The sequence below is a fragment of the Episyrphus balteatus genome, chromosome 1 (assembly GCF_945859705.1).
Source record: "Episyrphus balteatus chromosome 1, idEpiBalt1.1, whole genome shotgun sequence".
NCBI lineage: Eukaryota > Metazoa > Arthropoda > Insecta > Diptera > Syrphidae > Episyrphus > Episyrphus balteatus.
In genome coordinates this window covers 102,526,817-102,548,729 of record NC_079134.1, presented here as the reverse complement: position 1 = coordinate 102,548,729, position 21,913 = coordinate 102,526,817, and the positions used below count along the sequence as shown (strand labels likewise).

At 31.7% G+C, this 21,913-nt stretch overlaps 1 protein-coding gene across 1 annotated transcript in view; it reads left to right on the top strand.

Annotated features, from left to right (window-relative positions):
- The window catches only part of LOC129907849 (MOXD1 homolog 1), a 103,733-nt gene that overhangs the window by 49,131 nt on the left and 32,689 nt on the right, over positions 1 to 21,913 (top strand). The window contains exon 2 of the mRNA XM_055984263.1: positions 10,484 to 10,636. Within this exon, the coding sequence (XP_055840238.1) occupies positions 10,484 to 10,636 (153 nt within the window). The remainder of the gene's footprint in view (positions 1 to 10,483; positions 10,637 to 21,913) is intronic.

Here is a 21,913-nt window from a genome sequence, read left to right as displayed (position 1 = left end):
CATCAAATTTCCAATAATTTGGTATATTTTTGAAAGTCATGCGATGTATGAGTCAAAAGTTATTGATCTGAAAACTATAGTCTGAGTACAGGAAAGTTAGTAAAAAAACAGGCATTTTGTGGAACGAAATATAGGGAGGCTACTTTTTTCAAATATGAAAGAAGGGTATTTGAAAAGCTTAAGTCCTAGTTTTCGGGACGCCAACCCTCTGGTGAAATCCGCCATTTTAAAAAACGCAAATTGGTGTATATCTACTAAACTATTGTCTTGACCGAATAAGTTACTGAACCAAAGTTGTAGGTAATATAAACATCTTTTCTTGTGCATTCACTGTTTTTCAGCGAAGACAACACTTTTGAGGTTATGTTGTTTTATTTTTTCGGTTTTTAAATTTTTCTCAGTTTCTACGATAGAAACATAATTTTTTTGCATTAAAACCTTGGATGTTTGACTTAACACAAAATATGTGTACCACAATATTGTAAGTTTTACCGACCCACCTTAATAACTTCCTGTCATATCATATTTTTCTTGTTTTTGCATAAGTTTCACGATTTAACCTTGTTTTTCATACCTTATGGAAAAACATATTAGTATATTTTTTGAAAATATTGAGAGGGATTGCTCTTAAAGTTTCGTATCTTTGGTGGATAGTACTTATACTCATAGTACAAAAAATGAAAATTGAAAATATTAAACTCTTCAAGGGGTATCCACAAAAAAACAATATTATATGTACTGTAGATATAGAACCGTTATAATATAGTTTGAATATGATTTCAAGGTTCAATTTCATATTGTATATGCATATAGTGTTGTGTTGTGATTGAATTAAGTGGGAAAAAATCGTTGAATTAAAATCAATAAAATTGTGAGTTTTAATATTTAAGTTAAAATTGTAGGCTCAAATTTAATAGGTGTTTTTATTTTATATTTTATATCTCAAATGAATATGTCCATTGTAAAAACGAGTAAAAGATGGGAAAAGTTATATTGATGGTTTTAGTTACCATCTTAACAAAGAATACAAAAATACATATTAATAGACACTGTCTAAGCTGCTTCTAAGAAATACAGGAGTTTATCCTACTCAAATAACATTGGATAAACCCCAGTCTAAAATAAACTGTGGTCTAAAAAGCGACTTTGAATATGCCCCATTGTATTATGGCCCGTCTATAATAGGCATATGCGCGCATGGGCTTATGTCAAAATGGCATGAGTGAGTTGTCGAACATACACAATTCTTATGGGATAGCCATAATGCGCATATGCGCGCTTCGTTAACTTTCGTTAAGCATATATGACGTGCGCTCTGAACCTCACGGCATGAGTTAAATGCCTATTATAGTTGGGCCTTTAGTATAAAATAAATAAATTAAAAAACTGTTCAAATTGTATTAAAATAAAAAAATTGCTTGAATAACCCATTATGCCCTGTACATGGGGAAGAATGGGCACAGAAAAAAAATGTTGGGTATTAGGTTAACGATGTAACTGAAACGTCTGCAAATGTGACTCGATCCATCATCTCCACTCCTCGACGGCACACAAGATCAATGGGCCCACTTTCCGTAGGCTCTGCATGACATCCACCCTCCTGTTGATTCGGAATACAAATGTCCACAGTAAAGACATTTTTCATCTTCCTCGCTTTCCGAAAATTCTATTTTCCTTTTCTTTTTCATTTTTGCGATGAGCGTTTTTCTTTCTTTGAGGCAGATTTGAAGTTTGGAGTTTCAGCTTCAATGGGGACCCATGCCCATTATGCCCCGCCCATTATGCCCCATGTGTTATTTCTTTAAAAAGTTTTCTATATTTTGTGTCAAATACTATATCATTATGAATGAAGACATGTACAATTTGGACCTGTTCAATGAGTTGCAAAATATTGCCTTTTTTATGAATAGGAGTGAAAAACATTACTTATTTGACATCAATAGGATTTTTTTTACACAAAAAGAATGTATTCTCTGAATCATAATTAAATAAAATGCATGACTGGGTCGCACGAACTTGCTCTTAGAGTTCAAGTTGCTTAAATTTTAAAGACTTTTTATATAGGTAAAAATTTGGGAAATGTTTTAAAAAAAAAAATAAAACACCATCTGAAATCAAATCACCCCACAAAACAAGTATGCAGTTTTGATTGATATATTAACATGCATTTTTAGAAAAAAAAATTTCAAAATCGTAAGAGCGGTATTTTTTAAAACTAATTTTTTATAAATAATTTTTTGGCAAAAAAGTTTTTAAATAAAATTGGTATGCTTTTTTGTAGAAATCACTAATAAACATCTAAAACGTGTACGTACAGCTTATATTAAAATTATATAAATGCTTCTTCACAAAAAGTTTCGTTGAAATCCAAAGAGTAGTTTCGGAGAAAATCGGATTGAAAAAAAATGGTTGTATGGCAGGTACCGTTAATAATGATTTTCAAAAAAAAAATTTTCATTAAAGGATAGACCTTGTCCTAAAACTTACATTTGAATTTTTTAAACAAAATCGTTGGAGCCGTTTTTCAGCAATTTCAACTTTACTAAAATCAGTATATGACAAGTACCGTTATTATTGGTCCAAAAAATTAATTCCAAAAAACCCTCTGGAGAGCCCCCAAAACACGCTACATACCAAGTTTGAAATCAATCGGTCCATCCGTTTAGGCTGTAACTCCTTATACAGACAGACTGACAGACTGACAGACTGACAGACTGACAGACTGACAGACTGACAGACTGACAGACTGACAGACTGACAGACTGACAGACTGACAGACTGACAGACTGACAGACTGACAGACTGACAGACTGACAGACTGACAGACTGACAGACTGACAGACTGACAGACTGACAGACTGACAGACTGACAGACTGACAGACTGACAGACTGACAGACTGACAGACTGACAGACTGACAGACTGACAGACTGACAGACTGACAGACTGACAGACTGACAGACTGACAGACTGACAGACTGACAGACTGACAGACTGACAGACTGACAGACTGACAGACTGACAGACTGACAGACTGACAGACTGACAGACTGACAGACTGACAGACTGACAGACTGACAGACTGACAGACTGACAGACTGACAGACTGACAGACTGACAGACTGACAGACTGACAGACTGACAGACTGACAGACTGACAGACTGACAGACTGACAGACTGACAGACTGACAGACTGACAGACTGACAGACTGACAGACTGACAGACTGACAGACTGACAGACTGACAGACTGATAGACTGACAGACCAAGATCAAGTTTTATTCACATTCCGAATCATTCTAAACAAAAACCATTTGAATTTAAAGTTTGAGCTTTTCCTTTTATTAAAACAAATTTATGTTTTAATTTTAACTCTTTTTATATGTAGATCTCAACTCAATGCTCATAGGTATTATTTTCCTTAATTTCTCAGATTTAATGCGTACCTATAAAATTATTTCAACCCTTCTCCGCTAGAGTACCTACATTAGGGTGACCGCAACTCTCATAGAAATTTTTTTTGTCAAATTCTTTCTGGGGGGACCCTATAAAATGCAGATTCTTAGATAGCCTACATTTCCAAAAATCTCAAAGTTCCAAAAATCTCTCTTTTTCCACTGTTTTGCGAAGAAAATTAACTCAAATTCCCAAACCGAGGATGAGGCTATTTTCACTTTTTATATGGATATTAAATTAAAGGTACTTAGTCTTTTTACACTTAATGCAGATGCTTAATTTTGTTATTCTTACTTAAATAAATCTATATTGTTTTCAATTGTTTGCATCCATTTGTCGAGGTGGACAAACGACTGCCGTTTGAGTTTTTGAAAAAAAAGTAATTTTTTGAGGATTTTAGGGACTTTATAATTTTCAGTAGGTACACTTCGGTGTATGCGTTTTTTTTTATATTTTGAAAATTTGTTTTTTTTTTTAATGTCTCCTAAACCTAGGGTGGAAAACGATGATTTTTGGTTTGTATTTATTTCTCGAGTTGGACAAACGATTCCCTTTGAATTAAAAAAAAATGTTCTTGGAACTTTGAGCGAGTGTTCTTGGACATTTTAGAAAAAATGATATTTTGTATGAGAGTTGCTATAAAAAAAATTCTTTTTTGAGGGTGGATAAACGAAGATTTTTCCTTTGTATCTTCGGAAAACAGTGGAAAAACAAATATTTTTGGAACTTTGAGCGAGTGTCGGCACCATTTAGCCAACTATCCAATCGAGCTGAAATTAACCTATCTGCAAAGGCTGAACATTTTATGGGGTTCTCCCAACCAAATTTCAAAAATCGATTTCTTGCGGTCACTCTAACCTACATACTTCAGTTGTTTATTGTGATTTGTAAGACAGATTTATTAAACTTAAAATACATGTTTACTTAGCTCTGATCATAAAAAATTACTCTCGTTGGTGTAACTATGAAGTCATGGTACTCATTTACTTATTTCTCAGGATAATTAACAACTTTTCTGAAATAAAATGATTTTCTTTAGGTCATTTGTTGTCCGTCCTTGCTATTGAAATTGAAACAATATATCAAATAAACTATGAATCACTATAATTCCTTGCACACTTTCAAATTTAAAATCGATCGGATGTCCAAGGAACTGAAAATAGAGATAGAAAAATTTGTAGAAAATTAAAGAGAATTATGTTTTCTTGTATACGATGTAGAAATACTTGGAAGTGATTAATAATGAAAACAAGTTGGAAATAAATCGTTTTCCTAAGTCTTTCATACAAAACATGTTAGTATACATATAAGTTGAAAGGGGATGAATCTATCTTGTTTGCATACAGAAACTTTATCAGGAAGAAATCAGGAAAAATCTATAAATAGGTAACCATTTAATTCGATAACCCTAAACCGAACATTTTAAGTCCTTTCTAATTCTTCATTTATATCTTGCTATGTATATTAGTTAGGGTGGCTCTTATTTAAATTAAATCACGGTTAAAAATTCTGAAGTATTTTTTAATGTTTTTTGGGTTACATATAGGTCTACACCAGAAATGTATTAAAATTTAATACATGACAAATATTAAAATTTTTTAGTTAATACAAAATGTATTAAAATTTAATATAGCTGTATTAAAACATAATACAATTTATATTAGAATTTAATGCAAAATGTATTAAATTTCAAGTATTGCATATTAAAATTTAATCTTTTTATATTAATTTCTAATAAGAATTTTATTAAAAGTCAATACAAAAATATTTCAATTCAATACCAAATGTACTAAAAGTTAATGATATATGTATTCTTTTCCTAAATTCATTACTGAAAATAAATATAATAAATAATATATTAAATATATTAATGGTGATATGCCACAAACATGTAAAATCTTACTGCCGATCAAAATTCATCTGCAATGTATGCATTTTGCTTCGAAAAACACAAAGCGCCTTCAAATTAGTACAAATTTACAGTTTTTGATTTTATTTTTTTTTATAAAAGGTGCCTCAAACAATGGATTTCTTCATTTTTTAAATGGCTGCTGGCGTCCACAGTACACATAAAAAGGTAATATATTCCAAAATGACATTGGTCGCCAAATTGTCAAAACATGGAAAAAAATCAATTTGGCGACCAATATCAGCTACCGTAATTATTTTAATTACCGACGAAAAACGCACAAAAACCGAAAAACCACGCAGACCACTAATTTTTAAGAAATTATTCACCATTTCCCGCGAAGAAACATGAAGAAAATTTGTTTATTTTTAATTTATAATTTTTTCAAATTACATTTTATAAATTAAAACAAAAAAAAAAATGTTTCCTTTTAACTGCGATTGAAATATAAAAATTAAAGGCAGACCTGACACGTGTACTGTGGCTGGCGTCGTTTGATTAAAATTTAATATTCTTGTATTACAATTTAATCCTTTTTATATTAGTTTTTAATAAATTTGTATTACATTTTAATACAATTATATTAAAATTTAATACAAAAATATTAAAATCTAATACAGTGGTATTAAAATTCAATACAAGATTAGAATTTAACCCACTGAGGTTATTTTCTAATAATTTTTGTATTACAAAAAATAAACTTAGCACTTAAATATTGAAATTTAATACAAAAAAGATTAAAAATAATTTTAATATTTTGGAAGTATTAAAATGTAATATTTTTTGTATTGAAAATTGCTTTAATACAAGAGCTGTATTAAAAAATACTCTAGAATTTTTAACCGTGTAAAGGAATTTTACACATCATGCCTTTGTTTCAGTGAAAATCTAATATTTACTTACGGACGACATCGACTTTAAAATGTTCAAAATAATACAGTCTAGTCATGTCCACATTCGTTTACAGGCCGACATTAAATTTTACAGTCTTATTCATATATAGTTTAACAGTGTTATTCATAAACTGCACTATACAGGGTGTCCCAAAAGTTAACGTCGAAACGAAAACGGAAGATAGGGTAGGTGGTGACAGTTATCAGGAAAATAATAATTGTGAGTCATGGGCATTTGAAAAAAAGTGGACAAAATGGTCACCCTGTGACGGTTTTTCATGTGCCGTGATTACAAATCTTTATTTTTCTCATTTTTGAAGTTATAGGGTCAATGTGGGTAAATGTAAACAGGGGTAAATGAGAACATGGCTCATAACAAGCTTCAGTTAAATCTTTTTGATGCATACATAAGTACAAATCGCGGACGCATGTATCTTTTAACTTATACGCCAAACTCATTGCTGTCAAGAGAGAATTCATGCGACGAGCGTATTTTCCGTGAAAGATAATTTTTTAAAGTGTCAAACAAGTCGTTAGTCTTTCAGAAATATTAAAAATTTTTGCAGATTCAATTAAGTCAGTACAATTTGCAAATACTTTTTAGTTTCGAATTTTGATGTAGATTCTATGTGAAACAAACAAATTTTAAAATACAGGACATTTATGTCGATTTGCATGTGTTTACATTCACCCCAGAATATTTTTCATCATGGGAAAATGTAAACAACGTATTCTGGGGGTAAATGTTAACATATATTTTTGCTGAAATTATTGTTTTTAATAAAAATAAAGTAGTTTTAGTCAATTACTATTGCTAAAGTGCCACGGAGTAACACTTTAAAGTAGCCAACACATCGTTTTCAGTGAATGATGTTGCAAAATCGGTCTTTGACGTAAAAAAAATAAAAATATGACGTGCAGAGCTGCTCAGGATGCATATCGGGTGCCTATATAAAGAATCAAAGGAAGAAAACAAAAACTTTTATTGGAATTTGAAAAAGTTTTTGTCAAATACCTTCTTGAACGTTTTTCAAGTCGTTATCTATATGATAAAGAGGAAATTCTAAATTTTAAACCACTGTTTACATTTACCCCGAATTTGTAAAAAAACACAAACATGGTGGGGTATTTGTAAACTTGCCATATTTGACAGCAATTTAAACAATTTGGTTAATATTTGTTTAAATTTATAAAGAAGAATTGCCATCATTTCATATTTGCATTTGAAGATACCTGTCAAGTTGTTCCGTAAAATCATATTAAAATCTAAAGTCAAAAGAAAAAAAAGACATGAAATTGTTTACATTTACCCACATTGACCCTACTTCTTATGGGACGGTGGGTATGAAAATTTGTTTTGTGACAAGAATGTCAAAGGGATTATGACGCGATCGCCATCTTCGAGACAATTGGGCAGCAGGGCTGTCGTTTCACGTTTAGAGTTTGCAGTACTTTAGTATTTAAAAATGCAGTACGCCGCAGTAGGGTAAAAAAAAACCTACAAGACGTGGCAGGTTGCATTTTTCATGTGGCAAGTACTATGTGGCACGAGGCATGTGGTATTCAGTAAACAAAGGGTGGCAAGTTGTATGTGTCAAGTTGCATGTGACAAGTAGCATGTGGAAAGTTGCATGTGTCAAGTTGTGTGTAGCAAGTTGCAAGCGGCAAGTTGATATAAAGGCCATCAATCGTAGATTTAATTAAATTTTTTTTTCTCAAAAATTTAGGATGAAGATTCTTCATTTCCAATTATAAAGATATTTTCATGCATAACTATATTCAGGGAAGTCAGACTTTCATGGGTTAAGGTACGGAGATAGCATTTAAAAATTTCCTTAGATCACCATAAGCTGAGATTGTTAGAAAAATACGCTGTTTGATTATTTTAATACATAATAATATAAAATAAAAATAATAAAAATTAAAAATATCAACTGAAAGTCATTTAATATACTGAATGAGAAGTATAACTTCAGTCGCGTGTACATGTGTACACACACTCTTTTTTTTCTTTTGTAACGGAACCTTGAATAAACCTGCTACCAAATGCATTCAAAAATTTTAACTCAGTTGCATCAGTTTTAAAGCAAATATTATTTTTTTGCCCAACTAAGTACTAAAAAATTTTACATGACTCTAATTCAATGAACCGTAGTGTAAAAAAAATGCACAACATGTTTTGGCAATTTACCTTAAAAGTTGGTGTGTTCAATTCTCTTTTAAAAAAGGTATAACATTTCTGAGAATATTCCATAAATAACCGAGATAAAGTTTATTTTCTTAAGAAATCCGACTTTTTTATTAGGTAATTTTTCAATATTATTTAAATTTTTGTATTCTGAAAGGTTCTGAAAGGTTCCATGCATATCAACTACCAGTAGATGCAGTTGATTTTGTTGTCGATCTTACGAACTCCAAAGATGTATCATTGTAATCGGAGATTTAAAATCCCACGACTGATTTGGGAACTATCAGATGATGAAACCTATGACATTTCTTACAACGCAGTCTCGCAAAAAGAAACCTTATTTATGGACAGACTTTTACCCTCCAATCTTGCCCAAATGATTGGAATCAACTAGATCAAATTTTTTCCACTGATGTAAAAAATACTGAAGTTAAAGAAAGTACCTAATCATATCGAGCCTTATAGAAAAATATTCATTTTCTTTTGTTTTTCTCGTTGAGGTTACCCTCAGCACAATGAATTAGGTCACCGCCATTCTAAGTTACAGGGATAGAGCACCGCAAAATAAACCACCTTCCGCAGCTTGCTCTAAGTTCTAAGATCACTACATCTGAAATTCTAACGGCCATATTATTCACTAGTTAAAAAAATACATCTGGATGTAAGAAAATTGAAATGTCAAAAATAAATCCAAATCCATAATATTCACTATCAAACAGAGAAAAAAATAGTAATTTTTAACTATTTTTTTACTATTTTCATAGTTAAAATCGGGATAACTATTTTGGATATTTGACAATGTATTTTTTAAACTAGTGAATAATATGGTCGTAAGGTGTAAAGAAGGAGGTAAGTGAAATCTGTTATCCACTTTTTGATTATCAATCAGTTTATTTTATTTGATTTATGAAACCAAGTTCTTTTTTAAAACACTTTTTGTGCTCTGAAGGGAATCAAATTTATTATGACAACGAAGTCGAGATAATTCTTCGGCTAAATCCGATTAAATCTTGAATTTAAAGGACAATATATTCCCCACTTAATGTATGCACATGACTAAAAATCACTTTTGTTGACAGCTGTTCGACTCACAAAAATTAACATTATGTATCTATTTAATAGTTTCGAAGATTTTTTTTATAAATCAGATTTAAAATGATATCACCAAAGAGTTATTTAAATAAGACAAGACCTTTTCTTCATTCCATTTTTAAGCAAGAGCGCTTAGTATCCTTTACATGTAATTTATGTCTTTCTGTAATGTTCCTGCACATATTGTTGCTATAAAAGTATAGTTGTGTAAGGATGTCGTTGAATATGAATTGTTTGAAAAGAACTTAAAAAGGATATCGTGTTTGTTGAACTTATCACTCTTCTAAACTTTCCAACTAGTGGTTCTAAATTGAATTCCAAATATTTTGATAAAGTGATTTTAAACTTTTTTTTTTGTTTTTGGGACAAAAATTATGTCCAGTGTTCACAAGTAAAACATTTTAACAAATGTGTGAAAAAATGGTTTTATTAATTAGTTAAAATTTATTATTGTTGCAAAAATTGCAACAATAACATTAACTAATTTTCCGGCAAAACTAAATCACAAATTAGTTAAAATTATGTTAATTGCATCTTAACAGGTAGGTACTTCTTCTTTGTCAGCACGATTCATGAACAAACGAATACTCTGCTTTCTTGCGTATTTTCCCTATGTCCATAGGTATAGCTTATGATTATATTTCGATATTGGTCTTGCACATAAAACTTTTGGAATTTCAGTTCTTGGAAAAGTTTAATAAAGTAGTTCCCTACCTGAAAAATTAATGAAAAAATAAATCTCTTCAATTTTACGAACTTTTCTCGATATATAACCATTTAGCCATTCCCCAGAATCTGTGTGACCATCACTGTCCAACTAAATTTATTTTAGCAATTTTGTTGCAGAGTAACTCATGCAGACGTTTATTGTTTTTTTTCTGAAATATTTTTTTTAACAACTTATCTCTCTTCTGTTTCTAACTATATTGTTTTTCTTTTTCCAGGACTGTCATGGACCACAGACAGGAAATGGTGTTCCAATTCAGGACGATACACAAAATTACATTGTTGTAGATGGATTCCAAAATGCTACTCATACTCAAGTAGAGTTTTTTAGACAAATTGAAACTTGTGATCCGTATGATCTGCCTCTTGGAGTAAGTTCTAAGTACTTTTGATTATTATTTTCTTTATTAAAAACGCTTACACCTATCAAAAAATTTAATGAAAAGTCAAGTGTTGTTCGGCATCAATGTTATGAAAATATTAATAAACATTTTGAAGTGCATAGGTATTTATTAGGAGACCAATAAGTTCCATTTATGGTTATTTATGTAAAATGTAATAGTATTAAAAAATAAATCCACCTACGTTTCTTGTAATCAATCGCATACATGGTTTTTCTACAGAATTGTTGTTAAAAATAAAAAATATTGTTACTTTTTTAAGGTGAGCAATAAAACTTAGTGCGTGTAACATAATTTCCACCTTTTCATTGCGTTCAACTAACACTAACATGATGACACTTTATTTATATCACACAACTTTCATTTCGACTCAAATAAACACACTTTATTTGAATCACTAGTAACAATATGCAATACTTTACTTTACCATGAACTGTTTTCTTTGACTTTTAAAGTTAACTAATTACAGGCATACCGGGGCTCCAAATCGTACCTGATCCCTTTTTTGAGTTACAGGCATTATACATACAAATGTATATGTTTACACATTTCACTTAGAATAGGAAAAAAAATTGAAGAAAAAACAAATGCACATTATAATGTTTTTGAAAGCTAAAATATACTCCTTCAGTTTGATGTTTGTTTGAAGTTGATTAAGTAAATAGATTTTGAGAAATTTAATTTTAAAGTAATCATTTTAGAAAAAAAATATTTTTTTTTTCTAAGTTTATTTTATTCAGTTATTTTTAATAAAGGTTAAATTTTTTTTACAAAAATCAATGCTCTCATTGATTTTAAGTCAAAAACAAAAAACCGCATGTTTAAAAGTATCTTAGTTTTTGAGATTCAAGGAAAGATGTATCTTTTCTCTAAATCTTTTTAAGCTTTTTCTTAATTTTTTCACATAAAAAAATGAGCCTCAAAACAAATGGAAAAAAGGTCACGATAACAGGCTGCTGATCAGGACGTCTTCTTTTTTTAAATTAACGCGAAAAGCCAACATGGATTCACGAAAAATAGCTCTCACGATGAAAATCGAGAAAAGGTTTTGTGGTCCCTGAGGACCTTACCTGTTCTAAAATCTATGTAATGTGTGATATTTTTCTGTTATACGTAACAATATAACTCTTACATTTCAAAAATAGTCCTGAAATATTCATAACGTAATAAAAAAAACTTAAAAAAAATATAAAAGTTAAAAAAAAAATACAAAACTCTAAAAATGGCAAAAAAAAAAAAAAACATTAAAAAAACACCAAAAATTAACAAAAAAAAAACCTCAAAAAAGGAGTCAAAATACCACTACGTTCTTGGGGTTGATTCTGAGTCACGCTGAGTGTGATAAGAACTTACAAATCTGTTGATTAAATAACCATTACACAAATTTTTCCTAAGGAACAAATAAAACAAATATAAAAGTGCCTATCTTTTTTCCATTTTTGAAAAACTAGAATAGTATTTTGCACATTTTTTTTAAGGATTTGACTAAGAACTAAATAGAGCATTCAATTTTGAAAAAAACTTGTACCTTGTAATACAAATTTAAAAAAATGAACTTAAAACAAAAATAAATTTTTTTTTTAATTTTGACTTTGAAATTAAATTTCTCAAAAACTATGTATTTACTCAATCAACTTCAAATAAACATCAAATTGAAGGAGTATTATTTAGCTTTTCAAAAAGGTATAGAACATTATAATGTGCTTTTATTTTTTGTTTATTTTTTTTTCCATTCTAAGTCAAATGTAACTCAAAAAAGGGATCAGGTAAGATTTTTAAATCCATAAATTTGGAATCTTGAGATCATTTCGAACAAATCTGCATCATTACTTTTGGGGTCCATTTTTGTAAAACCTATCGCGTTTTCAAGACCACCATGTTCACTAAACAGATAAATTTGAAACACTTATCTTTTGCGATTTCCTTAGGTGTAGTTCTTAGAACTGTCCCAAACTACCCGAAAGCAACAAATTTTAGGCCTTAACCAAAATGAAATCATAAAACATTTGTTCAAAAAAGAAAATTTAACGGAAAATTCGCAAATGCAGTAGTCCCTCGATAATGTGAATTACCGATAATGCGAATTTCTCTAAAATGTGAAACAACTCAGGCCATTTTCGCCACCCCTCTAACTTCCAAACCAAAAATGCCAGAAATTTTAAACTCGCTTCATTTGTTAAGCTGGTAAAAACCATACTCCTCACAACTCCTCCTCCTTCAGCTACAATGAGTAGTTTCTGAGATATAGCTTCAAAAATCGCAAAAACCGTAACTGATTCACTGACTCAGTGATTCACTGACAGATCATCAAAATTATGGAGAACTTCCCGCTTGAGATTTTCAATTCAGAGGGTGTGGTAACCGCCCATTTTCGCTGAAGTTTAATCAAATATTTTAGAGCACTTCTGATTATCGTAGAATCTTGAAACTTGGTAGAATGGTAGAGCTGGTAGGTAGTTTATAAAAAGGTAGCCAGAGGGCTTGGTAACCTCCCATTTTCATTGAATTTTCATCAAGTATTTTAGAGCACTTCTGATTATCGTAGAATATTGAAACTTGGTAGAATGGTAGTGCTAGTAGGTTATATAAAGAGAAAAAATAAATTTGAGAATTTTAGATAGGGGACGTGGTGACCGCCCATTTTTGCTGAGTTTTTATCAAACTTCTGATAGAATCTTAATGCTTGGTAGAAACTTATTCAAAATAAATATAAAAAAATAGACATTCTCCAAACAGAAGGCGTGGTCCCCACCCTTGGATATTTGAAACATATAAAATACTGGTACCACTACAATTTTCAAATAGCTTTAAAAATCATGAATTATAAGAAAAATTGTCAAGTAAACAATCAAAATTAAATTGATACAAATTCAAAGCCAAGCTTTAGAACTTGGTACACATTTCAGTACTTTTTGTGCTTGCTTAATTTCCACATAGGAGAAATTGGCTCTTTTTTCACAGTAATATTTTTGTTGTGATTTTCATTACCATCTCTATAATGTGAACTTCGAAAATTTTAAGACTCTATAATGTGAATTTCCTTTGCAAAAGCTTGCTTGTTTTTCTCGCGCAATTTTTGTATAGGTCTGAAAAATGATATATTGAATGTAGCTGCGGTCTGAAGATTTTTTGCAAACATTTTACATCTTTTTTTGAAGTTTCTTTTACGTTTTTTTATGAAGATTTGATTTTAAAGATTAAAGATTCTTATGATTTGTTTTCAGTTTTTGTAATGGAGTGTATTTGAATTTTATTGATTTTTTTCTGAATTCAATAAATGCTTAAACTTGTTTTAATCAGTTCACATTATCGGGGGACTACTGTAAGTCTAGCCCCGGATGCCCCACCGCTCACCGTAGGCTTTGCCAACAATATTTTGTATATAGCTCAAAACTTTACAATAGGTAGGTTAGATATTATTTACAATTATTGAATTCTTAGTCTTAGTCCGTGTCTGAAATGCGTTAAATTTATTTATCCAAATATTCGGGTTCTCAGATTTAATTAAGAAGCAGACCTGATCGCTCAGCTGTCATTGCATATAAAACTTATGTACAGTACCTTGCCATATTATTAGGCCCAAGCGAAAAAATACAATTTTTTGGTTAATGTTACTTTATTTTTAAAGTTTTTGTCGAAATATCTCAAATTTTTTTTGTCTCATACTTAAGCTATGATTACACGGTCAACGAAATCGGTCAACGCGTTGACTCTCTGACGTCAAGAAAAAATCCATAATCTCTCTGTCATCTCACCGTCAACGTTCACAGTGTCAATGTATAAAACATTGACTATCACACGATTGACACTATTGCGTCAATGTTGTCCTAAATTACGTTGACGCGCAGGTGTGTCAACGTGACGTTTACTTAGCAGCGTCAACGCGTTGACTCGCAAAATTTAAAATGTAGCTTAGAATATACAAATGGTTTTTGTAAAGAAAAATTTCTTTGCATCCAACATGGCCATACCAAAACGTGTTTTGGTAAAAAAAAAAACAAAAAGGTGAAATGAGACCCCCCTCCCTCCAAACCGGTACACCATTCAAATAATCGTCCTACAAAAAATTTTCCCAATCCAACTTTCATCATATTTCTATACAAAAAACAATGTTATACTAAAACGATGACACGGTATTAAATTCTGCCGCGTCAACGCTGGGACAGGGTCATTGCGATGACACCCAGTCCTAAAACCCTGTCAACGCGTCCCAATGGCATTGACAGAGAGATTACACGGTCATCGAAAATAGTCAATGCGCGCTGACCCAAAAATGTGTGTCAACGCGAGTGTCATCGTACCCGTCAACGCAATGACAACAGTTTTCGTTGACGATCACACACATGACACTCTTGGGACAGATTGTGAGGTCATTTTTACGTCAGAGAGTCAACGCGTTGACCTATTTCGTTGACCGTGTAATCATAGCTTTACACTTATCAGGTAGATACGGATTGACTAAAAAAAAGTTAAAGATACTTTCAAAAGGGGAAAAGCTCCAAAAGACGATTTCTATGGAATTCATGCCTAGAAAATTACCAAACCGGTCTAATACCTACTTAGATTTTTGTACCGAGGAATAACGTGACATTCTTAACTTTATGACAAGGACCCCATCTTGAATAAACATAGAAGCTCTGATCGTCTGCATAGTACGTACTATTCTAAGATTTGTGGTAGTTTTTTCTTTCTTATAAGATCAGACGAGAAGAGCTATTCACAGTTCGTTATTCTAATAAAAAAACATCCTCTGATCATTATTGGCTGTTCTGCTATCTCAGGAAAAATATAAGGTTCTTTTTATATTGTGGAAAACGCCCTAACTCCAGACCAATACAAAAAGGTGCTTGGGAACGTTTTGATTCTACAATTTCGAAATTGACTCGAGGCTCGAAGCTTCTTTATTTATGCAAGATGCGGTCTTTGCCATAAAGTTAAGAATGTCACGTTATTCCTCGGTACAAAAATTTAAGTATTAGACCGGTTTGGTAATTTTCTAGGCATGAATTCCATAGAAATCCCCTTTTGTACGTTATTTTTTATGAAAAAATATCAATTCTTTAACTTTTTTTAGTCAATCCGTATCTACCTGATAACTGTAAGTAAATGAGACAAAAAAAAAATTGAAATATTTCGACATAAACTTTAAAAATCAAAGAACATTTTTTTGCGCTTGGGCCTACTTATATAACAAAGTATTGTAATTAATATTTATTTTGTTTACTTGAAGTAGACGGCCAAATATCTTGGGAATCAATTTTGAATGTTTGTTTCTATTTTTTATATCAAACTACTAAAAAAAGTAAGAAAAGTTTACCTCGCTCAGCATTTCGCTCCATATGCTTGGTCATTTCATTCTGAGCAGATCGATGAAGCTCAGAGCTTAAAAAATTTGTGCTCGAATATTTTTTTGACAGTTGTTGTCAAATCTGCTCATAGGTAAAACCGAAAAACGCCAAATAGCAACGCCTTTCTCTCCCAAATAGAGCGAAGAGTTTCAAATATCGTTTCCTTGTGAAATTAGACCTCTGAAGACATTTTTAACACCCTGTATAAAATTTAATAAAATTTAATACTTTTTGAACAGTGTGAGTCTTCTCTAATGCTTCTAGTTAACATTTTTTAGTGAAAATCTCTTAAGGCCGTCTTCACACAAAATTTATTCTTTTTTGTGTTTTTTTTTTTTTTTTTGTTAATACATAAATAATTCTATATCCAAGGGTAGGTATAGAAACAACATTAAAAGTCGATGCAACTCAGTCACAACATGGGCCGATAGATGTGCAATGATCACAACAGCATGACTTCGGTCTAAAAACTAAGCTGAAAACCGGTATAAAATGCAGTTTAACGACAACAAAACGGGTTGTTAGAAGTGGTAAACATTTGAGAAGAACAAATCTTCGCAAAAATTACCACTTTATAAACCACGAAAAGAAACTCGCCGACATAGTGAAAAAAGAACTGTGTTACAAATTGCGGATCGAAAGTTTTGTAGAATAAAATAGCTTTGCACTTAATGACATTGCCTTCACAGTTATCTAAACACATTAAAATAATGCTTCTCTCTACGAAGGTCATAAAAATAGGAATTTAGCCCTCAGCGCCCACTAAATTCATTTAAAAAAAAGTCACCGGACCAAAGTTTTCTAGGCTTAGAATCAAAACATTTCCAAGCCAAAAAATAGTTATTTTCACCTTCCAAAGAATAGCTAATACCTACTATAAGGGTAGATTATGTCAAGTTTCAAATTTTGGAAACAAATATTTAGGATGAAATTACATATGTTGTTCAGGGTGAAAACCTCATGCTATTCCCATCATAAAGTTCTGATGTTTTTAGACACGAGGAGTTAAAATTATAAGTTAGAGACTTGAATCTCGTGAATATTTTTTGTATTTTTTTCTAAACATATGTTTTAAATAAATACAATGAGTCCTTGGAAACTTACAAATTCTATTAAAAATAAGAACTACATACCTACATAAACACATAATACAAAACCCAGATGTTTTCGTAGTATAGAACTATCCCAGAAGTTTATAAAGTGATATTGTGTTTGTGTGAAAAGAAGATGAAAGTAAACGCATCCAATCACAAACTGGTTCTTAAATGGAAATTAATTCCTGACATCCAATGACAAACTGGGTCTTAAAATAAATAAATCATATGTACCTAAGTTTTGTTGTTAAATTTCTACGTAAGTACCTACTCACATTTGCATTTTGAATTTACTTTCAAATTTGTTGTGTTTTCAACTTAATTGAATTACCTAATAGCCCCGTACCCCGTTCCATTGGAGGTGGTAGTTTACTCGTGAGTAGATTTAGTACTAGAATTAACACATAGTCTTCTACACGAGGAGATAGGAATGTGTAGTTGTTGTACTAGATTTCTACTCACGAGTAAACCACCACCTCCAATGGAACAGGGCTAATATAGGTACGTTTAAGTAGAGAAATTAAGGTTGCCAATATTTCAACAAAACAAATATGTACACAAAATCAGTTTTTGAGGTGATCATGACTTATTCATAACCAGGGAAGGGTTTTGTGGAATTTGCCTTTTTTGTACAATCGTGTGACACTTTTTACTTACTTTACTGCTCTGGCGAAATTATGTAAATTCATTTTGCTTTTCTTTCGTTATTGCCTTTTTTTTTGCCTTTTCCCATATTGTTTATCTTTTTAGCCTCTTTAAAGTAATACTTACATATAAAATATTACATAGGGTAAGGTGGTACAAGAGTGCGCACTTTAGACAAAACACCAAATAAAACAATAACAAAAAGAATTTAACTACTTTTTTTATATATATTTTTTAGTTTATAATGAAAGCAACGAACAAAACTTAAAACTGGTAACAAACATGTATTAATTCAATAGTTATAAACAAAATACCACATTAGGTCATTTGCGCACTCTTATACATACTATTGTGTAAGAGTGCGCGGCATAGTTTGTAAGAGTGCGCAGCTGCGCACAGGTGTAGGTTCGCACAAAAGTTACAAATAAAACTGCCTGCGCACTCTTATACTTCATCATGGTGCGCACTCTTATACTTCATCATGGTGCGCACTCTTACATGTTCAGACATGTAGTCGAAGAATATATATGTATTTCACAATGCACTTTATGACCAACCGAAGAAAATTAACATTTTCCGCTAAACTAGTTTCTGATTTGTCACCAAAATTTAAGTTAAAATCAAAGTGAAAGTGTCGATAACCTCGCATATTACCTGGAAAAGGTCCAAAATACGGAAAGTTTCCAAACGTGAATAACTTTACACCCGGAACTCACAATACGAGAAAAGTAAAATGCAATTTTTCCGGGTAGAATCGTTTTAACGTCAAAAACTCACAATAAGGCAGAATAATATCATCTTAACATAAAAGATTCGAGTGAATAGATCTATGAAAGTTGCTTGTTTGATTGCTATCCCAAACTTTTTTTTTTTATTTTTAAGTCCACAAGATCCCGTCCCTGTTCATAACTATAGCTTTTTATCAGGGGCGAACGCAGGGGGGTTTTGGGGGTTAAAACCCCAACCCCCGAAATTTTTTGTTTTAAAGAAAAAAAAAAACATTAATTTGCTGCTGAAATTCAAAAACGTAGGTGCTGCCCCCACCAAAATTAAAAAATTAAAATTAAATTAAATTTCGCTTTGTGAATGTGGATTGATTGGGGGGTCCTGGATGATAACAAATTGAAAACTGATGGATTCATTTTTTTACTAACAAAATACAAATGTATGTTTATGTTTATTGTTTCACTAACAGTGATCAGCCAATTTGTCGCTTTATGAAGAATCTAAGTGATTTTTTACAAAAAAAAAAAAAGAATGCGATCTTAGCTATTGAGTAGATGTACGAGATAAATTAAGACACCTACCTATACTCTGTCCGATAAAAATTGGCAGTACAGGCCTTATGGGAGAGGTTTTTTAAAATCAGTATTATCAGAGCTTTGAGGATTAATGTTTTTTTCAAGCTTTTAGAACAAAAAAAGCATATGTGCTGTGTTGGTGGCTGTTTGTTTTTATTTATTGTTTGTAGGAAATAAGTTAATGTCAACATTTTAACATGCATTTTAACATTCAACAGGAAAAATTTGTTACCAATGCATGGGGCCGGGCTTTGTCTCAAATGAGTGAAATTTTTGTTTTGTTATTTTGGTGTAAAAAGAAAAATTTATTTTTTTTTCGCTTTTGTGAAATTTTACCGCCAAGATGGTAACGCTGGTACCTTTTTAAAATATTTTTTCTGGATAATACGGCATCGTTGTGTGAGCTTTTTGATGTGATAAACATATCCATAAGGCGTGAAGCAGAATGAGATGCAAATGTCCTATCATCCCTGTACTGCCAATTTTTATCGGACAGAGTATTTATTGTATTTCACAAAATTTCTGTGCAACAAGTCGTTCTCAAAATATTGAGATTTATACTCAGAAGAAACCCCTCTTCAATGCTGCATCCAAGCTTAGCTGTCGTCACAACTTTTTCAGATTTTTTCCCATTGACATGACGGAACGACTTTAGGAAGAATAATTTGGAAGCATATTTGCTGCAGCTATGGAAATTGCAATGGGTAGTACCTACATACACACATAATCGCAAAACAGAGAAAACGCGACAATTATGAAGGTGGTCCGGAAGAGTATTTTCGTCGGTCGGTCTATATTTCGTTTTTGGCCCATTTATACAGTTAAAAATTTACAAAGCTTGGTTTGTTCGTTGATTCGTTCTGGTGGTTAATTCCCATGTCTACCTAGGTACTACCTTAAGACCCCTCACGAACTACTTCCGAATTAAGTTGGCAACATTCACTTTACTTTTCAAGCGACGATATAATTATGTTCCCCGAAAAACATATTCAGTCCTATTTTGAGGTTCACGTGAACAAGATTGCACCCGCAAAAATTTAATTTTAACTTTTTTTCTATTGTGAGTTGAGGACGACAAGTTGTTCGCGTCCCAAAAACTCCTCATATTTTGAACTTTTTTTAGTTAAAAAGGTTAGCAGCTCACTTAAACTTTGATGAAAAACAAAAAAATAATTTAGCGGAAAATGCAAATTTCAATCCGATGCCATTTGCAATATAGCTTATTAAATTCCGGGCGAACAAAAATTTTTTGAGCGAAAATTTGTCCACGTGAACTTCACAAGAGGACTTATAAATAATAGGGAAAGTCGGGTGATATGACACCACGGGTGATATGGCACCCTTTCAATATCTCCTACTTAATGACTTCTTTTGAATGCAAAAAGAGCAAAATAGAATTCAGTCTGACGTAAGCTTTCAGTGGATGCACTCGGACCCGCAATTAACTTAAGGGGTTATATCTAGTTGTAAGTGCAAAAAAAACCTTCTTTTTTGTCGATTTTTTGTGAAGAGGCATTTAATTATATAAACATAAAGAATACGTACCCATATTATAGCAAATTTAATGTATTAAAAGAATTCGCTGTGTATTTAAAAAAATGTTGGGTTCCGTTATTTTTGTAGTAGATCTCCTAGACGACCTCCAAAAAAAAGGTGTCTGGCGGTGAGCAGAATTTCTCTGAAACGGCTGAAGTAATCGGCTTGAAATTTTTACACAATTTTCTCAGATACTCTTGTCAGGTAATGAACGAAGGAAAAAGGTTTTTGACAATGTTTCGATTTTTTAAGCCACTTTAAAGTGTAAATTTTCGTGAAAAACAACGATTTTTTTCTTTGGGAAGCCGCCATTTTGTCAATGCAGGTAATGAACTATTCGTTCATTACCTGCATTCGTCTATCTTGAAAATGAATCTTTTGGTTTTTTTAATTTTAAGTGACTTGGATCAGAGATATCTTGCTCACCGCCAGACACCTTTTTTTTTGAGGTCGCCTAATAGATCAACTACAAGAAAACCGGAACCCAATATTTTTGTAAATACACAGCGAATTCTTTTAATACATTAAATTTGCTATATGGATATGTATTCTTTATATTTATATAATTAAATGCCTCTTCACAAAAAATCCACAAAAAAGAAGGTTTTTTTTGCACTTACAACTAGATATAACCCCTTAAGTGGTATGAGCCACTCTGCTCTGAAAAACCCTGTTTTGTTGAATTCAAATTGTAATATTTTGCGATCTAACTGCAACTTGGGAAACTTTTATACTTTTTTGAAAACGACAATAACAGGTAAAAAAGCTTTAACCTTTCCCAATTATGGTATCTGTCTAAAACTTGGTACACACTACACACATTATGTTACATATGTATATGTAGTTTGGATGACATCAAAATATATTTGTGGTGCGGATTCAAGGGAGAAGCATTGGGGGTTCGAAACACCCCAAATCAATTTTGACACACTTCAACATCGTACCGAGGTGAGACTTAACACATACATTCATATATATGCAGTTCGTATAACAGCACAGTGTTATGGTGGTGCGGACCATGAAAGGGGCATGGTTGGGGGGTCGAAAAACTTCAAATCAATTTTAGTCCATATATGCAGTGTGGATATAAAAACTATAGTTTGCATGTACGAGTGGAAGCAAGGGGCTTTTGGGCTCATACCACTTAAGTTAATTTTAACCAAATTTTGATTTTATTATAAGACTTTAAAATCTTATAACCAACTTATAAGACTAAAAAGTCATAATTGTGGTGAATTTTTGTATCTAATAAGCTTTCAGATGTTTTACAATGTATGGTATGATATCATGTAAATCCACTTATAAAATGTTGTCTGAAGAAAA